This window comes from Solanum pennellii, chromosome 12 (genome assembly GCF_001406875.1).
Source record: "Solanum pennellii chromosome 12, SPENNV200".
In the NCBI taxonomy this organism is placed as follows: Eukaryota; Viridiplantae; Streptophyta; class Magnoliopsida; order Solanales; family Solanaceae; genus Solanum; species Solanum pennellii.
Genome location: NC_028648.1, coordinates 49,121,730 through 49,141,261, shown reverse-complemented (window position 1 = coordinate 49,141,261; position 19,532 = coordinate 49,121,730). Strand labels below are relative to the sequence as shown.

At 37.1% G+C, this 19,532-nt stretch overlaps 1 protein-coding gene across 4 annotated transcripts in view; it reads right to left on the bottom strand.

Annotated features, from left to right (window-relative positions):
• LOC107007424 (cleavage stimulation factor subunit 50) overlaps positions 1 to 16,699 on the bottom strand; it is a 31,680-nt gene extending 14,981 nt beyond the window's left edge. Inside the window, exons 1-11 of one of the 4 annotated variants that reach the window (XM_015206046.2) lie at positions 16,314 to 16,699; positions 12,777 to 12,860; positions 12,538 to 12,659; positions 11,625 to 11,694; positions 11,443 to 11,526; positions 11,283 to 11,369; positions 10,778 to 10,848; positions 10,640 to 10,691; positions 10,485 to 10,542; positions 1,928 to 2,028; positions 1,707 to 1,861 (exon numbers count right to left, since the gene is read on the bottom strand). In XM_015206046.2, coding sequence (XP_015061532.1) covers positions 1,707 to 1,861; positions 1,928 to 2,028; positions 10,485 to 10,542; positions 10,640 to 10,691; positions 10,778 to 10,848; positions 11,283 to 11,369; positions 11,443 to 11,526; positions 11,625 to 11,694; positions 12,538 to 12,659; positions 12,777 to 12,860; positions 16,314 to 16,427 — 998 coding nt within the window. In that variant the 5' untranslated portion in view covers positions 16,428 to 16,699. Of the gene's footprint in view, positions 1 to 1,706; positions 1,862 to 1,927; positions 2,029 to 10,484; positions 10,543 to 10,639; positions 10,692 to 10,777; positions 10,849 to 11,282; positions 11,370 to 11,442; positions 11,527 to 11,624; positions 11,698 to 12,537; positions 12,660 to 12,776; positions 12,861 to 16,313 lie in introns of all 4 variants that reach the window. The other 3 variants (XM_015206045.2, XM_015206047.2, XM_027913515.1) reach the window with 3 other exon arrangements.
• Between the last annotated feature and the right edge of the window lie 2,833 nt (positions 16,700 to 19,532).

Genomic DNA, 19,532 nt, shown 5'->3' with positions numbered 1-19,532 from the left:
TATATATATATATATATATATATATATGTATGTATGTGAAATAGAGTTGCAATATTGAAACAGTTACAGAATATAGCAAGAAATAAAGAATGCTTATGAATCCAGTGGGTACACACTTATTTTTCTAAGAAGGAAAGATAATGAAAGAGTCCAAATACCTAAGAATGCTTCTTGGGTTGTGAGGACGATATTGGAAGCAAGGGAATGGATTCTACAGGGACAAACAACACAAGGAGACTTTAGTTCAGCTTTTGATACAACCCAAGCAGGTGAAAATTTCTCCATACATAAGATGTACACAAGACTGATGCCTCAATTTCCTAGAGTTAACTGGAAGGCCATGCTATATACCCCAGGATTCATCCAAGATTCAAGTTCTTTGTATGGCTAGCTGTTCAGAAGAGATCAGCAAGTGTTGACAGGCTGATTAAGCTTGGGATTCAAGTCCCTCCTGATTGTGCTTAGTGTGGATTGACATTAGAAACATTCAGCCATCTATTCTTTTAATGCCAGGAGACAAAAGCATTGTGGAATAGATTGTGTGTATGGCTGGGTTTTGTCAAGAGCTATTCAGGACTGGGAGACAGAGGAGAAATGGGTATGTATGATGGCAAAGAAGAAGTCTGGACTAGCTGAAGTTGTAAGCAATGTTTTTGGTATGCTAGTGTATGTCATATGGAGAGAAAGGAACTTCATCAGACTTCAGAAAAGGAGCATGAACGCTGATGAAGTGCTGAAGGAAATACTGATGCATATGCACATCAAGAATCTGACCAGGGTAAAATGGATGCACTTCAACAACTTAATGTTTATCCTTAGTTTCTGATTAGATACAGATAGCAATAGATCACTGATCTATATTGGAAGTACTATATAAAAGGATATGGGCTAGTAGAATCTGTTTGTATAGATGAGTGAGAAGTTGTCCAATATTGCTCTGTTTGTACAGACACTTTTGGCTAGGAATTAAAATATGGAGTTTACCAAAAAGAAAAAACATCAAGACTATCTCATTGTTAAAAAAAAATAAAAAAATGTCAAGAATATGTCACAGAAAAGTAAAGCAAGTTCTACGTGTAAATAAGAGATAAAACTTGATGTCAAATAGACCACATAGGTCGCAAATAACAATTTGATACAAAAGATGAATATCATTCTTTCTGTCTAAGAGCATGAGCAGCATACCAGTAAACTTGGTAATCAAGCAAGCCATAGCTCCATACTTAACTGGAATTTCTTTGTGATAAAACATGACGATAAGATTTTTTTTTTTTGATGACCTAGTGTCCGGCCAACTTTTGCGCACCTCAACTAATTCCACGGGATACCCGTCACCTCCCATCACCAGCAACAGGTACCAGGTAACTCTGTCCACCAAGGCTAGGACAAGGCTAGGACAGATGGGAAGAATCACCTAGTGTTTTTATCTTCGTTGGGATTCGAACCTGAGACCTCATAGCTCTCATCCACTTAATTGGCCACTAGGCAACACCCTTGGGTGCGACGAGAAGATTCTCATTGGCAGCTCTTTTCACAAGTTCCCCACCCTCCACAACGTAAAAAGAAACAATAAACCCTATTCATACCTAGGCAGTGGTTCAAGTGGAATAAACCTCTTGTTCTTTTTTCTTTCTTCGTCTTTTTTTCTCTAATTGAAGAAGTTCCTGGTCCTAACTTGTAAGCTGTATCCATTAGGGATCTCTTACCTTTGATCCTTCGTGAAATTTGCACTTGTAGCCTCTGCCGCTCCATGTGCACCATCTATAGATCGCACACAGCTAGCTGTTACCCCATCCCACAACCGAATTGCACCATCTTTGGATGCAGTTACATACATTCCACCTGTAGATGAATACCTAACCTGTAAGGAAATATAATGGTGAGTAAAGAATCCTCTGACCAATGCATACTATGATACCCAATTTACCTGATTAATAGCACTATTGACACCCATATCTTGGAAATTTAGTGGCAGGTAGCATTTGAAAGTGTTAATGTCATATAGGTGGGGAATTGAATGATCAGTTCCTGTAACAACCAACATTATCATGAGACAATTTAGCCAATCAGCATAATGCAAATCGTGTTCAATATTGCTGCTACTTCATCTGAATGAGTTAGCAGAAAATGATGATCTTATGACACATAATCGAATAATTGCTTCTCTAACCAATTTTAACTTGTTAGATTTCAAGTCTTAAGAAGAAAGCTTACCGTCCACTATGGTTGGAATTTTTATTAATAGTCGTACTTGAAGTAATTTCACTAATGTGAATATTTCCTAATGCTCTCTCTCTCTCTCTTCTAACGCTCAATGTCATTGAACAGTCTTCTTCCCCTCCCCACCTCCCTTGGACCTAACTCCAGTTGGTGACCACCAGGAAGCTGCACCAGGCAAGTCATCTCCTCTTCTTTCTCATCTTCTCAGACCGCTTCTCTCTCCTCTCCACCCCTTCTTCTCTCCTTTGCAGAAACCCTAGCTCCTAATCTAGGATCTGCAACAGTCTTATTCCCTCTAGACTCTAGTTTATCTCTTTTTCTTCGTTTTTGTTTCTCTTCACCGAGAACCATAAACCACCAGTCCGCTGCTGTGGTTTTAGTATCAGCCACAGTCATCGCTCCACCTTCTCTGTCCTCTTGTTCTTTTCCTTTTTAGTTGCTTCTTTCCTCTTCTTTTTCTTTTTCTTTTTCTTCTTTCTTGTGGTCTGGTAGTACAGGTGCACACTGAGCAGCGAAAAGTAATCTCCAGTTGCAGGGGCAGCAACAGTATGTGTCGGAGCGTGAGCATCGGCAAATCATTTCAGTCTAGACCAGCAGCAGAGCGTAGATATCTCCAGCCTATACCACTTTCTATCCGCCAGGAGTTGGTACCTCTGGGTGCATTTTTCAGCCCTTATCTTCCGCCCTTGTAGAGATATATATTGCATTAGCATAGCGTAGTGTTGCGTCTAGATTCCATTGTCTTAAGACACTTCTCTTTTTTGTATATTAGTGGTAGTGTTAGTATCTTGGAACATAGGAACTCTGACGGTGAAGTGTAGAGTTAGTGAAGATTCTCAAGAACAGGAAGATCACAACTTGTGCTCAGGAGACCAGATGGGTGGGTTCTAAGACTACGGATGTTATCGGGTATAAGTTATGATATGCGGGCCAAGGTTGAAGTTGCCTCTGTGGTGGACAAGATACGGTACGCTAGGCTGACAAGGTTCAGACATGTCAAGAGGAGATGTACAGATGCCCAGTGAGAAGGTGTGGGATGTTGACACTGGAAGGCAGGAGGGAAGGTAAGGAGGGTAGCCGAAGAAGTGTTTGGGGAGAGGTAATGACATGGCAAGACTTTAGCTTACCAAAAACATGACCCTTGATGGGAAGGGTATGGAGGTCGAGGATTCGGGCAGAAGTTGCATATGGTCTTTCTGGCTAGTAGCATTAATACTATTTTTGATAAATTTATTATTTTACTGTTTCTGTATTGTTATTATTCTTCAATTACTACTTGTATTGCATGCCTCTATTGTCTTACTATAGTGCTATTTTTTATGCATTCATAAATGTTGTGTTTATGCTTTCTCTGAGTCTAGGGTCTTACAAAAACTCGGGTAGAGATAAGGTTTGCGTACACTCTACTCTCCCCATACCTCAGTCGTGGAACTATATTGTATGTTGTTATAGTAGTTTTTGTACTTCATATTAAGTAGTTACAATTTACAACACATTTGGATCTATATTTCCTCTTAGTTGAAGTTGAGACCAATCATCAACGAGCTGCCCTCCGGAGCTTCATTTCTCTTTTAAGATTTATAAGTCAATATCACATGTTGATTCAATCAAACCAGGTATCATATCAGATAGAAGGCTTTTTTTTTCCTTAACTGCCTTAACATTTAGTTTAATTTTCATTTTTTTTTTTTTGGGAAAATGGTAGTTGTTTCTATTTCTGTACAACAGTACATAGGTTGTATTGAAACCCGTATTTACACAAGGAACTCTAATTATATTGACTTATCCCTATAATGAGTCTAAGACATCAATGATAGAGATGGTATCATTAGAGTAAATTTGATTACACCAAAAATGCCGAGTCAAAATGCAATTCAGTTTAACTTGCTGCATACTATTCTCCCTATTCTCAAAAGCACTAAGGTTCTTCTCTTTCCATATTGTCCACCAAATAGTGGCAGGGACAATTCTCTAGTTAGTTCTGTTTTTTTGCTCGTGTCCCTGTATAGCTTCTGAAATTCTCCTAGGCATGGACCAAGAGATGCTTTTAAGTCTCAGCAACAAATTCCACAGCTGCACGGTGACTTCACATTGGATGAACTTCTGCAGTTCTCCCACAGAAAAAACATCTAGAGCAAAGTGTAATTCTCCTCTTCATTAAATTCTCTCGTGTCAATACTGCTTCTTTAGCCAATAACCACACAAAGCAAGACACCTTGTAGGGGATCTTGGCTTTCCATATGTCTCCAGGGCCACTTGAGTAACTGCAAATTTTGATGGTTCATGGTTCAACTTCTCGTATGCTGCACCTACTTTAAAATCCCTTTACTGTTTCCCAACCACTGCGATCTGTCCCACCCTATTTCCAGACCACTAAACTGATCAATGCTTCTAAAAAATTATGTTACTTTTGGAATTTTCCCAGTCATTGAGGTGTCTTCTAAATACAAAATTCCACAGTTGAGGAGTCCATAAGTCAGCTATAGTACTTTGTTGCTGAAGAGCTAAATTGTGGATGTCAGGGAAGAGAGTCTCCATATTTCCTTCAGCATGCCAATCATCCTTCCAGAATCTAGTTTTTATTCCATCTACCACTTTGATCTTGGTGTTAGGTTTGTATTCATTCCAGAGTTCTCGAATGGAAATCCATAAGCTAACACCATAAGGGGTGGTAACCTCCTTTGTCATCCAACTATCACTCTCTTCATATTTTGCCTTTATGATTAAGCCCCATAAATTCTGATTATCATTTCAGTACTCCCAAAGCCACTTAATCCTAAAAGCTTTGCTCTGATTCTTCATGTTCTTGATCCCCAGACCCTCAACTCTCTTTTCAGTGATCACAGTTTTCCATTTGACTAAGTGATACCCTCTCCTTTCCTTGTTGCCTTGCCATAAAATTTTTCTCATGATGCTATCCAACCTATTGATGATTCCCAGTGGGACAGGAAACAATGACATCATTTATGTTGGAAGTGCACCAAGCTCATAATTAATCAAAGTTAGTCCCCCCTAGTGAAAGGTACTAAGACTTCCACCTTGCTAGCCTCTTCTCACACTTTTTAATCACCCCATCCTAGATTTCCATAGACTTGGATTTTGCCCCCAAAGGCATACCCAAATATGTGGTTGGGAGGACAGCTACTTCACATCCCAATATTGACTTCAAAATTTCCATGTTTGGTACTCTTCATTTACTGGATACAAGAAGCTTTTCCTCTAGTTGACATGTAGCCCAGATATAACTTCAAAAGTAACTAGAGTCAGTCTTAATATTTTAAGGTGGTCTTTATCAGCATCACAAAAGATCAAGGTGTCATCTGCATATTGTAAATGAGTGATCTCTAGACTTTCCCTTCCAGCTCTAGCAACTTCAAAACCTCTCAGCCACCCTTCATTGCATGCATTCTTGATCATATTGTTGAGTCCCTCCATGACTAGTATGAAAAGGAAGGGTGATAAGGGATCACCCTGCCTAAAGCCTCTATGTGACCTACAATATCCTGTTGGAGAGCCATTTACCAATACTGAGAAGTTCACTGAAGGTACGCAGAATTCTTCTCTAGCATACCCATAAGAAAGTCCCAGTTGACATGGTCATATGCTTTCCCAATGTCTGATTTGCATACATTTCTTGGTCATTTTTTTAGACTAACCTGGAATCTACAACTTCATTAGCTATGAGGACTGCATCCATTATCTGTCTCCCTTTAATGAAAGCTAATTGTTGCGAATCAACAAGCTTGTACATCACTTTTTTCAGCCTTTCGGTAAGCACTTTTGAAAAGATCTTATACATACTACCTAAAAAAGCTAATAGGTCTGAAGTCCCTCAATTCTTTTCACATTTCTTCTTTGGGATTAGGGCTATGAATGTAGAATCCGACTTCTTTCCAACCTCCCTTGTTCATGGAAGATTTGAAAATTCTCCATTATGTCACCTTTCATCACCTCCCAACATTGGTGCTTTATCAATTGCACACTGCTTTAAACACCTTAGAACTTCCTTGTCAAAGCTTATATCAAGATCCTCCTTTTCCTCCCCTGTCAACTTTGGGCAATTCAAAAAATTGGAACAAATAAATATATTGGTACTAGATTGACCTAAAGTCTTTCTATTTATCCAGATAGAATTCAAATAGAATTGAAGGAAAGTGAATGTGATGAGACAGAACAAAATTTTATTTGAATTCCAAGTTCTAATAGAAATATTTTATTGACGAGCTACAGCAATTGCACCTATTAAAGCAACAAAGATTATGGAAATAAGTTCAAATGGGAGAAAAAAATATGTGTTGGCATGTCCCCACTGCAACTCCTCTGTATAAAGCTTCTAATAGAACTCCACTATTTCCCCTTGGATTATTTTTGGATCTTGGACAATGTTCCCCTGGACTAGCAGTTGCTATACGTTATGGTACCTCTTGTGTGCATTAGCTATCTTATGGAAGAACTTGGTGTTCTTATCCCCTTCCTTTAACCAAATTGCTGATCTTTGCCTCCAGTAGATCTTCTCATTTTTTTATCAAATCCTCCAAGTTCAAAACTAAACTTAGCCTTTTCTGTTGCCTCATCCTCAGTTACTTCTTTATCAGTAGCAATCTTTTCCATATCAGCCAACTTTTCAAGTAAAGATCTCCTCTATTGGCCAAGATTCCCTCGCTCACTTCTGCTCCACTCCTTAAATTTGTGTTTCAAGGCTATTAATTTGGATGCAAGGATGTAATCAGGCCTCCCAATATAATCAAAAAGAGCTCCACCATATCCTTACTTTGTCATTTGTCAATGAAACCTTCAGTCCCTAACCACCTGTTCTCAAACATAAAATAGCTCTTGCTATTTTCTGGGAACCACCTTGGAGTGTGTTGGAGAGTGGTCGAACACTATTCTTTGTATAGTGCATTGTTTCAAGTTGCTAAAAGCATCATCCCATTCTTGAGATACCAAGACCCTGTCGATTCTTGAAGTTATCAGGTGGTTATCCCCTTTGAACCAGGTGAACTTTGCATTTTCCAATTGAAGATCAACTAGGTTTAGATCCTCGATCAAATCAGAGAACTACCGCAACCCTATTGTTCTCATGATACATCTCCTCTCCTCTTTTCTGATACATATCTAGCCTCGTTAAAATCACCACAAACTGCCATGGACCTTCTATTAAACCTCTGATAGAGACAATTTCTTCCCATACTAGTCTTCTTTCCACATAGCAATTTGGAGCATATACTCCTGTTATATGGCATGAGAAGTCCTGCACCTGTGATTCAAACTCACAAACTTCCAGATAAAGGGTATATGTCCCGATCTATAAAACTTCCCCTTTCCATATTCTACTATCCCAAAGCATCATTATCCCTCCTCTTGTCCCACTAGCTTCCAAACATGCCATTTTGATCCATCTACCACCCTTAATCTGCCTTACTAGCCCCATAAGATCCCTCTCTAGTTTGGTTTCTTGAACACAAATAACGTCAGCTTTCCAATCCCCCATAATGTTCTTGACAACCCTCCGTTTGTCCCTAGTGTTTAAACCCCTTACATTCCATGAGACAAGTTTAAATTGCATCAAGAAATAGTTACGAAGTTTCTCCCCTTATCTCTAACCCCCCCCCCCACACACACACACACACACCACCACACACACTTTTGAACTTCACATCAAAAGCTACAAAACTTTTCAATTCATTAGAGCCCTTGAACCTTGTCTTCTTGCATACAGCTACAGCTTTTTGGTGTCTGGCTTGTCTGTCCACCTGTAGTAAGAGTTCCTTAGCTTCCTCTTCATGACCTGGGAAATCAGCCCCAAACAATTTTCCCAGTCTGATCAAATTTTGTTTCACCCAAGCAGAAACTTCTCTCTTTTTTCTGCGATTAACAGTGGTTGCGTGTATAGTGGCTCTGCTTCTTCGACTTCCCATTCTTCAACAGAGGTCAAAGTTTTCTGGTCTTCAATATTGCATACCTCTTTTTCCTCCCCAATTGGAACTTGTGCCTCTGATTCTTCCATATTTAGCACAACCACATCACCCAAAACACCACTTTATCTGTTGTTGTTCTCTCTTTCTCAGTATTCAGTTGTGCTCCCTGCAATGTCTTTTAGAAGAACCGTGTTTCTTTATCTTGAAGAGTCCAATCTTCTACTGGATTGGGCTGGGTGGAATTGGATATGCTATTAAATAAATAGGCTTGCTGGATCTAGCCCATTATACTCTTCTTTTAGTTGTTCTGGCCTAAGACCTAAGGCCCATAATAGATTCTTTTGTTAAAGAGGTCATATGGCTCTCATATGACTCAGTGGGTACCACCACAGCTGTCAACTTTCCAGTCCCCACATGGGTATATGTACTAGGATCCCTGGTAAAAGGGGATTTTTGTACTACAGTACATATGTTACTCCTTATTATCTCCTGGTCCATAACATACCCTGATTTCAAATTGTTATCTTCTTCTCTGGCGAGATACAAAACTTTTTCCGGCAAGATTTCATATCTTACTTTGCCTTCAACTCATATCAGAAAATGGTATCCGACCACCCGAAATCGAAACCTCTTTCGGTATATGTCTACCACTGTTTGCAACAAAAACTCTTGCCCACTTCATATGGTTCTTCAACTCGTTGCCACCCAACCACCACAGAGTTGCTCTATTTCTTGAAATACTTGTGACCATAGATGTAGGGGGGATCCCTATAATTTTTATTCCAAGTTTTTTTAACTTCCACGGAGCTTGGCATGCAGCCTACAACTAGGCTCCACCATTCTAGGTTGAAACTCAGGTTTCTCCATTTCCACTAACCTTGAAGAGTTTGTTCCGCAATGAATTTATTGGGAAATTCAAAAAGGAACATGTCTTCGTATAGCTCGTGACTGAAAGCCTTCCATTCAGAAGATGACCACCTTCTGATTTCAGACAAAGAAGGTTTCTCTTTGCGGGCCTTCTCCAGATACCCTACAAGACACCTATCCAAAAGCCCATCCTCTTGCTTTTCTGCTGAGCTTGTCTCCTTGTGGTTTTTTTATAGCCATTTACTGTCCATTACAGCCTTTGAGTAGGGGTATCCGGAGTTCAAAAGTCTTGGTAAACTCGTCGATATTGACCTTTTGGGGCAGTTAATGAAGTTTTTCTATCTTAAATGCTAAATCATACCATCCAGCATTCAAGACTGGTTCTGGAATAATGATAACAGATCTACCCCCCACATTAATGGCTACAATGCTCATATATCTCCCATATTCATTATGTTTCCTAGTGCAGAAGTTTCCTCTTTTCTCTCAGTATATCTCCATCTCCCTGTGACTTTCTTCTGACCAGTGGAAGCTTCTCTTAGCAGGAAACAGATCCATTCCATTACCTTACTGCTCACGGTAGTTCTTCACATCATTCTTCGATTTCTTTCCACCCACTCGTACCAAACAGAGCCTTCATCATTCCTTTTGGTAATACCAAAAGACTTGAAACTAGCATTAAAACAAATCCTATTTCCCCCCATGGCTTGAATAAGCAAGAGAGTAGAAAGAAAAGAAGAATAATCACATGAGGTAATTACCAGAGGTATTGGGTGCCGGAGGAGAGAGGGCTTTCCTACGTAGGAGGGAGGAGGGAGGAGAGAGAACTGCCTCGAGAACTGTTCCAGAGAGCATTTCTAATTTAACTTTGTTAACTGTAGTTTAATTTTCATTTTGTGGATGATGTAAATGATATTTAGGACTTCATAGGCTCTGTTCATTTGTTTATGGGATGGCTTTACTCCTGTTATTCACAGCATTTCCTTAGTGCTGAGTTTGGTGAATAATACAAGGTTACATTTCTTTGTTCAGCCGTGAATAATGCAAAAAGTAATTACTTAACAAAAAATCAAAGTTACCTATTTCAAAAAAAAAAAAATAACTTAACAAGAAAGACATTGAAAAATCTAGTTAGAAGTAACTGCAGAGAATGGATTAGCACATAAGAATATATTGCATTACGAGATTTGATCACCAATACCAAAAAGATGAACAAACAGATTTTTACACTTCATAGCATAGGCATAGATTGCTCGTTTTTGTTCTGGTAGAAACCTGTAAAGTATGACTTCCCCATTTCTCTAGAAATTGGGCAAAAAATCATAGAAAACTTCAGGGATAAAAAGTTGTCCAACATATCATCATTAAATCAGGTTTTAATTCACCTCTAAAATAGCATCATCAAATAAGTTTTAAGTTCACCTAACTAGTAAATAGTAGCCCAATGTACAGTATATAACTTGAAAGAAATTTACTTGCCTGCCAGAAGATAGTCCCCTGAAGGATGAAATGACACCGACCTTACATTATGTGTATCCTGTTGAAACATTTAATCCAAATCAAGTAGAACAGTTAGTATATTTTCTAATTCAAGCTTAATGTTTGGTTTCAAAATTGAATAACATTTGAGTGACCTGAATTACTCTAAATGCTCTCTTTGCTACCGCTTTGGAAAAATCAAAGAACCTGAAAGAAGCCAAAGGAAAAAGTAGTTAGGTAATATTCCAATGACAAACATAATAGGAAACTTCACAGTTAGTAATAAATCCTACTTGATGGTGCGATCTTTTGATCCAGATATGAGTACTGTATTTTGTGGATGAAAATCCAAGTCATTTATAGGCTGCAGTTATGTACAAGTTTTGGGTAAGAAACAGGGAAAATCCTGACATAATCACACATCAGAAACTTAGATTCACAGGAATAGAGTGTGTGGGGGTGCTATCAACAATTAAAGGGGAAGCACACCATCAAATCGCCAGAGATAATATGACGTTCAACTTACTCAGCTATATGCTCCCTTTAAAAAAATGATAAAAGGGATGCTCCACTTTTTATATTTTTTTACCATTTTAATGAGAGGAGCATCCACAGGCAAAAAATAAGACAAACAAGTCCAGTGAACTTTAATGTGGTAGAGTAATCCAGTAAACGTCTCACCTATATAGTGGCTAATGAGAGATCTTTTGAACCAATGTTCAAATTAACAGACCTAAAAAGTTGTATACAGGGACATCTGACTCAAGAAATTTAAGTATCATACAATCAAGATCTTACTTGTTGATGATCATAAAAAGTTCGTACTACAGGCCTCACTGGGCCATCCCTTGCTTCTGGCTGCTTCATTTGCTTAACTTTTACAATCTGCACAAGTTAACGCTTTTGCATTAGAAGTACAAGAATGAAAGTTCAGAGTTCTAAAGAAATGATACAATACCTCAAACAATTTAATTGATGTGTCTGCACTTCCAGTAGCAAGGAATCTTCCATCAGGGCTAAATCTGGCACACCTTGCAACATTCTAAAAGAAAATTCTTGAGTTAAAACTTACTGCTGGAAATTGGCAATTGGAACAAAGACAAGAGCTCATACAACCTACAGTTCTGTTTAAGATACAACCTTGTGCTCGGAAATATGTCGTGACTCATGCTTTGGGATATTTTTTGACGGCCCTTTTGTATTGTTCATGCTACTGTTGCAAAGCAAATTGATTATCAAAACTCCAACAAATGACAAGCTTAACATCATTTATAAATTTGTTACAAGAAAGAAGAAACATTTATCACACAGATGCAGATCAAGCCAGGAAATGGTCTTTACATGGTCCAGACAGATAAGTTAAATTATGGTGAATCCTGACATCTGAAAGTGAACCCACTCTGGTAATCTTGAGACATTATTCTTAGGTCAAATGACTATGAGATGCATTTTGATGGCTCGCTATAGTGTATAAGCCACTGCTGGATCTCTTGATACACGGATCAAAAGGATCTTGTAAAGGATCAAACTTACAGTGTCTACATAGGAAGAGTTCTATGATAGACATGACCTAGCTCAATATGAAAGCTGTTACACAATAAAGTTTCACCCTCATGCATAAATTCAGTACAGAACTTAATAATATACATAATAAAAATTATGATTGGTTCAAAAGGTGCAGCAGCTAATCAGTTAGAAAGATGTAAATAATGAAAAAAGGAAAAAAGATGATCAATCGGATACTTTTGGAAAAAGATAGTCAATTGGACACTCTAGTTTTTCCATACATGGGAATCATTCCCTATTAGTTATTACTCTTGATTACAGAAGATTAGAACTCAAGTATCCAAAAATTTCCTACAATCACCAGATAACTTCCTCCTTTTCACTCACAGTAGAACTTGTCAACTGCATACATCAGCATGGGATAAGGATTTTAAACTCTTGGTCAACCGATAAAGCATTAATTGCACTTCAAGCACTCAAACTTATAAAACAGAACTTTTAAACCCTTTAGGTTATTAAGAAAATAGTTTAATGGGAGAAAAATTGCCTGAAATCAACATATGCAGCCCGAGGGGCTGGGATTGAGCCATATCCAGCAGTTACAATTGGATCAAAAGGTACAGCTGTAGAAACTCCTCTCAGTGTCTCATCTTTGTCCACTGCAAGACCCTGTTAACGGCTTAGACTGATAAAGAAGTTTTTATACATCTATTCTCTTACCCCATGTTGAGCAGCAGAAAATCAGTGAAAGCATAACAAAGTCAAACGCTACCAACTGATACAAACCTTTGCAACCAATTCCAGTAGCTTGTTGGGAGGAGCTTCAACATTCATTGGTGTCATTGTAGCTGAAGCTACAGCACTTGCAGCCTGTCATACACGCATAGCAGAATTCATCAAGACCTCTAAATAACTTAGCTTAGCTACATACCAGTTATATTCAAAACATGTATAAGACACACAAGCTGATGTGCTCAACTTTGTTTTTTTGAATCCAATCATAGTGCTAGGTCAAGCAGTTAAACCCAGGAAAAGATGACTGTGTTAGGAGACCTCACTTGCAGCCCATATGTTATTACAGATATGCTATGGAAGGTATCCGCATCATGTATCAGAGACAGCAAGAAACATGCAGCACAATGACCAAGGAAAACAAAGAATACACATGCTGGACTCCGCAATGAAAAGTTTAAAGTCAAATTTTGTGGAGTTCTTGTAGATATTTCCTTGTTCTAGGGGATAATTGCAGTGTGAACTCTAGAATTTTGTGAATTCTGTAGCAAGGAAGCTAAGATAGTCATGGGACTCCTATTAGCTGAAACCGCAAAAAGAAAAACCAAGCGAGGTTTGAATATCAAAAACCTTAGATAGCAACGTAGCGATAAATTCCAAATGCCATGATAGCAACCATGATCATTTGTTCAATCCCCAATAAGTTTCTCTATATATAGAAGCCACCTTGGAAGCTTGCTGCCCAAGGGCTACTTTGGTCATTTCGGGTAAAACAGTTTCTTACTCTGTTTAATTTGTCCGTCTGATTTTTCTTTTTAATTTGTTAAATATTTGAAAGTTAGATAAAAATTACTATAAATTACATAATTGAGCAACTTAAAATATTTAAAAGACATAAAAAATTTGATTGACTCTTAAAATTCTATCAGTACCAATAAATTGGGACACAGAGGAAGTAACATTTATTATTTGAAATGCCAGAAAAAAAAAATATAAATCAAAATAATAAATAACTTAATAAAAGACATAAAAAGATTAAATGATTCTCGAATTTCTATCAGTGCCACATAAATTGAGATAGAGAGTAACATATATTATTTGAAAATTATGAAAAATGTACTATAATTCACAATGATTGACAACTTAAAATATTCAAAAGAGATATAAAAACCTTTGAAATTCTATCAGTGCCACATAAATTGGGACAGAAGAAGTAAAATAAAAAAATGACATAAAAAGTACTATAAATCGAATCACGATAATATACAACTTAAAAATTTAGAAGACATATAAAGAATTGGTTGACACTTAAATTCTATTAGTGTCACATAAATTGGGACAAAGGAAGTAACATATATTATTTGAAAATTACGTAAAAGTATTGTAGATCATAATAATTAACAAATTAAAATATTTAAAAATTTGATTGACTCTCCAAATTTTATATGTGACATAAATTGTAACCAAAAGTAATATAGTTTGGGCCTATGCTAGCACAGGCTCCTGTATCTAATATTACAAGACATGGCAAGTCTGTTAGAATAATTTCTCTTATGGTCTAAGAGGTATGATAAGCATGTCATGATGAGCAATTGAGCATCACGGAGGTATGAAAACAGACCATGAATAGAGGACAAATAAGAGAAGCACTTTTCAAAGCTATGCAACATTCATAGGTTATATATGTAAAAGCTCTTTATTCCAATAAGTCTAGAACTAATTACAATTGCAATGAGGCAACGAGAATTGTAGTATTTGAGGAACAATTAAAGACACTTTCTTCTGAAAGACAGTAAGTTGCAATTCAAGTTCCCATTTTCTATAAAGCATGCAATTTTGGTCATCCCCAATGTCTGAATTGAACTGAGTCACTCAATCACCTAACACTTTATCCCAGGGATTAATTTCATTTTTCTAAGTCTTTAATAAAGTAATATTAGCAACCTAGTCTACCATGACAAAAATTAGCAGACTGAACAACATAAGCAGATCTAGAATTACTTGCAGTATTGACAACTTCTTGAACCATATTCCGCACAAACAAAACCTTTATTGAGGTACCCCTTCCCAACAAATCCTTTGTGAGAAATTAATTATTTTATCAGCTTCAAAAACAAGTTTAAGACATGCTTTGTGGAGAAGTGCTAGTGAAACTAAGTTTTACAAAGGGAGGGGAAAACAGAATCCAACGTTTTTCCAGAAGTTAAATTAAGCAAAATTTTCATGTACCCATAACTCTAAAAATGATGAAGTTACCCATGTAGACACACTCATCATCGGTAGACTCCTCAAAATAATGAAACAACTCCTAGTTGATGCAAACATGTCTTAAGGCCCCAAAGTCCATACCCAATCAATCTTGTTAGCTACAGAGTTTGCCTCGACAACAATGGTAACAGTCTCTTCATCACCCTCAACAAGGTGAGCTTGGATAGAAACTTGTCCTCCCTGCTTCAAGGTTTTCCCTTATCTTTGATAGCACTAGGCAGCCTTTCCCCAAAATTTGATCTTATTTTTGACCTTTTGCATTAGTGGGGGTTGATGAAATAATTCCTTTCATTACCCTCAGCAAGGTGAGCTTGGATAGAAGCTTGACCTCCTTGCTTCGAGTTTTACCTTTGTCATTAATAGCATTAGATAACCTTTTCCCAAACTTTGTTCTCATTTTTTACCTTAGCATTAGTGAGTGATTGTTGGAATTATTTCTTTATCATTTCTTTTCTTTGGCATTATTTCTTTTTAAATAATGCAAAGAATAAAGAATGCTTGTATGTTCATTTTTCCCAAACTATTTCTTGTCTTATGTGAAACAAAAGTCACATTAATTAGAAAAACACTGCTTTTCTCCTTATTTTGAATCGCCCTTTATTGGGCTTTTAACGAGCTAGTAAAAAGGAGTAATCGCCCTTTATTGGGCTTGTAACGAGCAAGTAAAAAGGAGTGGTCTTGCGCACATGAGAAGTGGCTTGAAGACAAAACAGATCAATGTTCCCCTGCATGCTGTATATATGTGAGACCTATCCCAAATCTGATTTTAAGAAAATATTTTTAGTTTTTTTTTTATTTACATATAAAGTATCCAAATACATGTTTACAAGAACATATACCGATATATTACTAAATAAATTTTGTAAGAACAGTCGATCACTATTGTAATAGCCATTTTTAATTAGTAACTACCAAGTTAATTGTGACAATCAACTTAATTTTGTTACAGCTCACTAAACCCCCTTTATAACACCTCCAGAATTAACCTATATAAAGCAGACCATTTTTGACCTTTTTCCTACCCTAAAAAAATTCTCTTTTCTTCTCCAAATTTTCTCCTCTTTATGTTATTTCTGAGCTGTGGAACCACGGAGAGCAACAGCTAACAACTATGTGCATCCTAGTAGGACTGAAATCGCTCTCGAACGCCACAACATAAGATTTGTTTCAATAAAGTTGTAATTTTTCCAACAACTATAATGTTACATATTTACAGTCACCAAAGATTTCTCTTCTCCCAACGTTCTCAAGGAACCCAAAGAAGGTAAGCAGTTTCAAAAGGTTGAATGTTTATATAAAACCAAATAATTGAGGAAACAGTACCTGATTGAGATTATTATCGCGAAGATGAGCGACTATGAGAGAATTAACATGACGGAACAATTTCCCGGCTTGCAGTTTGTGCTCCAAGTTATCATTGTTATGGTTGCTCCCCATTTAAGTTATTGCTGCCCTAATTTATTCAATGAAACAAACAGGAACAATACCCCCAGAATCTTTGTTGATTCACAAATTTGGCTTTGCAGTGTTCGGGATTGAAAGAGAGAAAGCAATAATGGTGAACTGCAAACCCTTTTCTTAAAGCTCGTACAGATTTTTGGAAGAGGATGAAACTAAGGTACAATGAGCTTCAGAACTCTACCGCCGCCATTTGAGTACACTACAATGCTTCTTGGCAGTCCAATTTATATTTGCTTTTGCAATTGATTTAGGAAAATGTTAATTTAAGTTTTTCTTTTTAAAATAATTGGAGTGATTAAGTATTCAATAAGCAAGTTGCTATTAGTCATGTTATTAGTATGGGTATCTGTGCGATGCGCCGATATTATTACTCCGAAATTATTTATATAGTATTTAGTACTAATGAATTGTTTTTCGTTATAAGCGAACTATACCTAAAAGAAAATGGGTGAGAAAACTTTTGGTTGAAAAGTTGAAAATTTTCTTGGTTGAAATTTTAATAAGATAAGGTCTGAAGTAGTCCGAGAAAAGAATTGAGAGAAATGTTTAGGTAAAGTCTAATTTCCTTGTTGCTAAGACATTAAGAAGATAATATGATTTTTCGGAAGTGAATTCGGGTGAATAGAACTCCTATCATAGTTACGAACTTTTCGTGAAAGGGTTGATTTGAAATGTCAAGATTTGAAGGTGTGTTGCGAAATAGGCTCATTTTGAAGGAATTCCGAGTCTTTGTCTCTTGCAAGCTGGTATAGTGAGTGATACGCTTCTATAACGATGGATTAAATTCCCGCTACAATGATGCTACTATAGTGAAATTAGGTTGTTGTAGTGGGTGATACATTGTTATAGCGGTGGATCTGATTCCCATTACAAAATGGTAAGTAAACTACTCCCCTAACTTGGTAATTTGATTCTAGAGCCTTAGAATATGTGGTGATGATGATAGGAGGGTTTCTTTAACTTAATGGCGGTATAAACCTGATTTAGGTGGGATAGTTATAAGAAAAGTTTGGGATTTGGGATCAGGATATTATTCGAATGTATTTAGACCATTTAGGTATGTTATGTGTTATATGATTGTTTGTTGACCAAGAACATGAGGTGAAAACTCAAGTTTGATTCGAGGTAAGTGATGGTTGTTTGAATTCCGTTAATGTTATATGTGATTGCTAACTGCTTCTTTAATATTATTTATATAATGTATGGTTAAGAAATCAGAGAAGTATAAACTAAGATGATTAACTTGTGGTCAACCACATATTGAATGTGATTACTTGATGTACAAGTGTGACTTTTATTCATTGAAATTGTGATGTGTGATTGTTGGCTGGCTCAGTACCACGTCTAGTACATACTAACGGTTGGGCACCATGCCTAGTACATTACATCTCTTGGTTGGTTTAAATATCACACTCAATACATATTTGGTTGACTTATATACCATACATGATATGGATCATCTATATGGTTGGCTCTGGTATCACATCGGTACAAAATTACTATTGTTGGCTCGGGTACCATGTCTGGTTCATGTTATTGTGTGTGTGTGGATTCCATGAGTGAATCAAGTTGACTGGTTGTAATGTTGGTGATTACATTTATTGCATATATTATTTGTTTAACTAAGTTGTAGTTGCCTAGTAATATTTCATATAACTAGAGTTGGCCGATGATCCTACTAGTACAGTATGAATTTTGTGTATTGATATTGTACTTTCATTTTATTTGTTGAGTACAAGACTTCTTTCGACGTCTTTGCGACTTGAGTTGCTTTCTCCGAGCCGCTATGGGTTAATTTTTTCCATCTAGCTAGTCCATTTTTTGGACTTAGACTCTTATTGTTTGGGGTTGCAACCCCCACATTTTAGGCTATGTAGATATTTTATTACATGATTGTCAGGTTCTAAGGGTTATTGTAATGTTTTGTTGATTATGTCTTGAAATGTGACTCTATGTTTTAATTTATGAAAGACTATATCCTTTTAGTTGTTTGTCGTATTGCATGTTAGTACAATAGTTGGTTCTCCCACTATAGATTTAGTGCGGGTGACTCTCGCGGCAGATTGAGTCATGATAAAGTTGGTATTAGAGTCCTAAGTTCGTTGATTCGTCGTAACAAATAATTATCTAGTAAATTCTTGTGGAGCAGTAACATTTGTACTTTTCTTCGTAAGGCTAAAAGACTTCAGAATTTTTTCTCTTCGTTCTTTCCTTCGTGTCGTAACTTGTTTACACTTGGTATCTGGCAACCCAAAATGCACCAGACGAAACAGAGTTAGAGTACCAGGTCAAGCTGTAGAAATGGTAGTGTGATGGCGAGGAAAGAGTAGAGACAAAGGAAAGATCAAAGGCAGAGGGAGAGAAACACCCACGAGGATAGAGCTTAGAAAGCGGCTGGGCTGAGTCCGGCAACCCCTCCCCCACCCAACATTCATGTTGAGGCGAATGTGGAGGTAGATTTTGTGGAGGATGTTGAACCTGAGATGGCAACATAGGTTGAGGGTGCAGGCCTTCCTCCTAGGACTTATGAGGTCATTCATCAAGCGTTAGCCTCTATGAGTAGGAAAGCTAGTATTGGAGTCATTCCTACTGAGTCGGCTAATCAGGCTCCAGGTGCTCATCCCGTTGCTACCATCACTAATGAATGAAGTTTTGGGTACTGATGTGTTAGTTTGTCCCATACTAGGCTTTGTCATGACCAAGACTATGCATTAGTTGTTGACTAAGAGGGTGTTTGGATTGACTTAAAAATTGGTCATATCAACTTTTAAGTTAGTTTTTGACTTCTGAAAGTGTTGACAATTATAAAAATAACTTAAATAAGTAAAAAAAATGACTTAAAATAAGTTCGAAATTAAAAGTAGGGGTTCCACTACTTTTATTTTTAACTTAAAAAACATTCTAATTTGACAATGATATTACTTTTATACCCTTAATTCCTTTAAATAATTTCAATTTTTCCCTTGTGAAATAAACCCTAACATCTTCGTTTTTTTCCTCAACTTTCTTTGCTAATGCAGTGCTCCAACTCTTCAAAGCGTTAAAGCTCCAAAGTCCCCACCCCCCACCCCCACCCCCCCA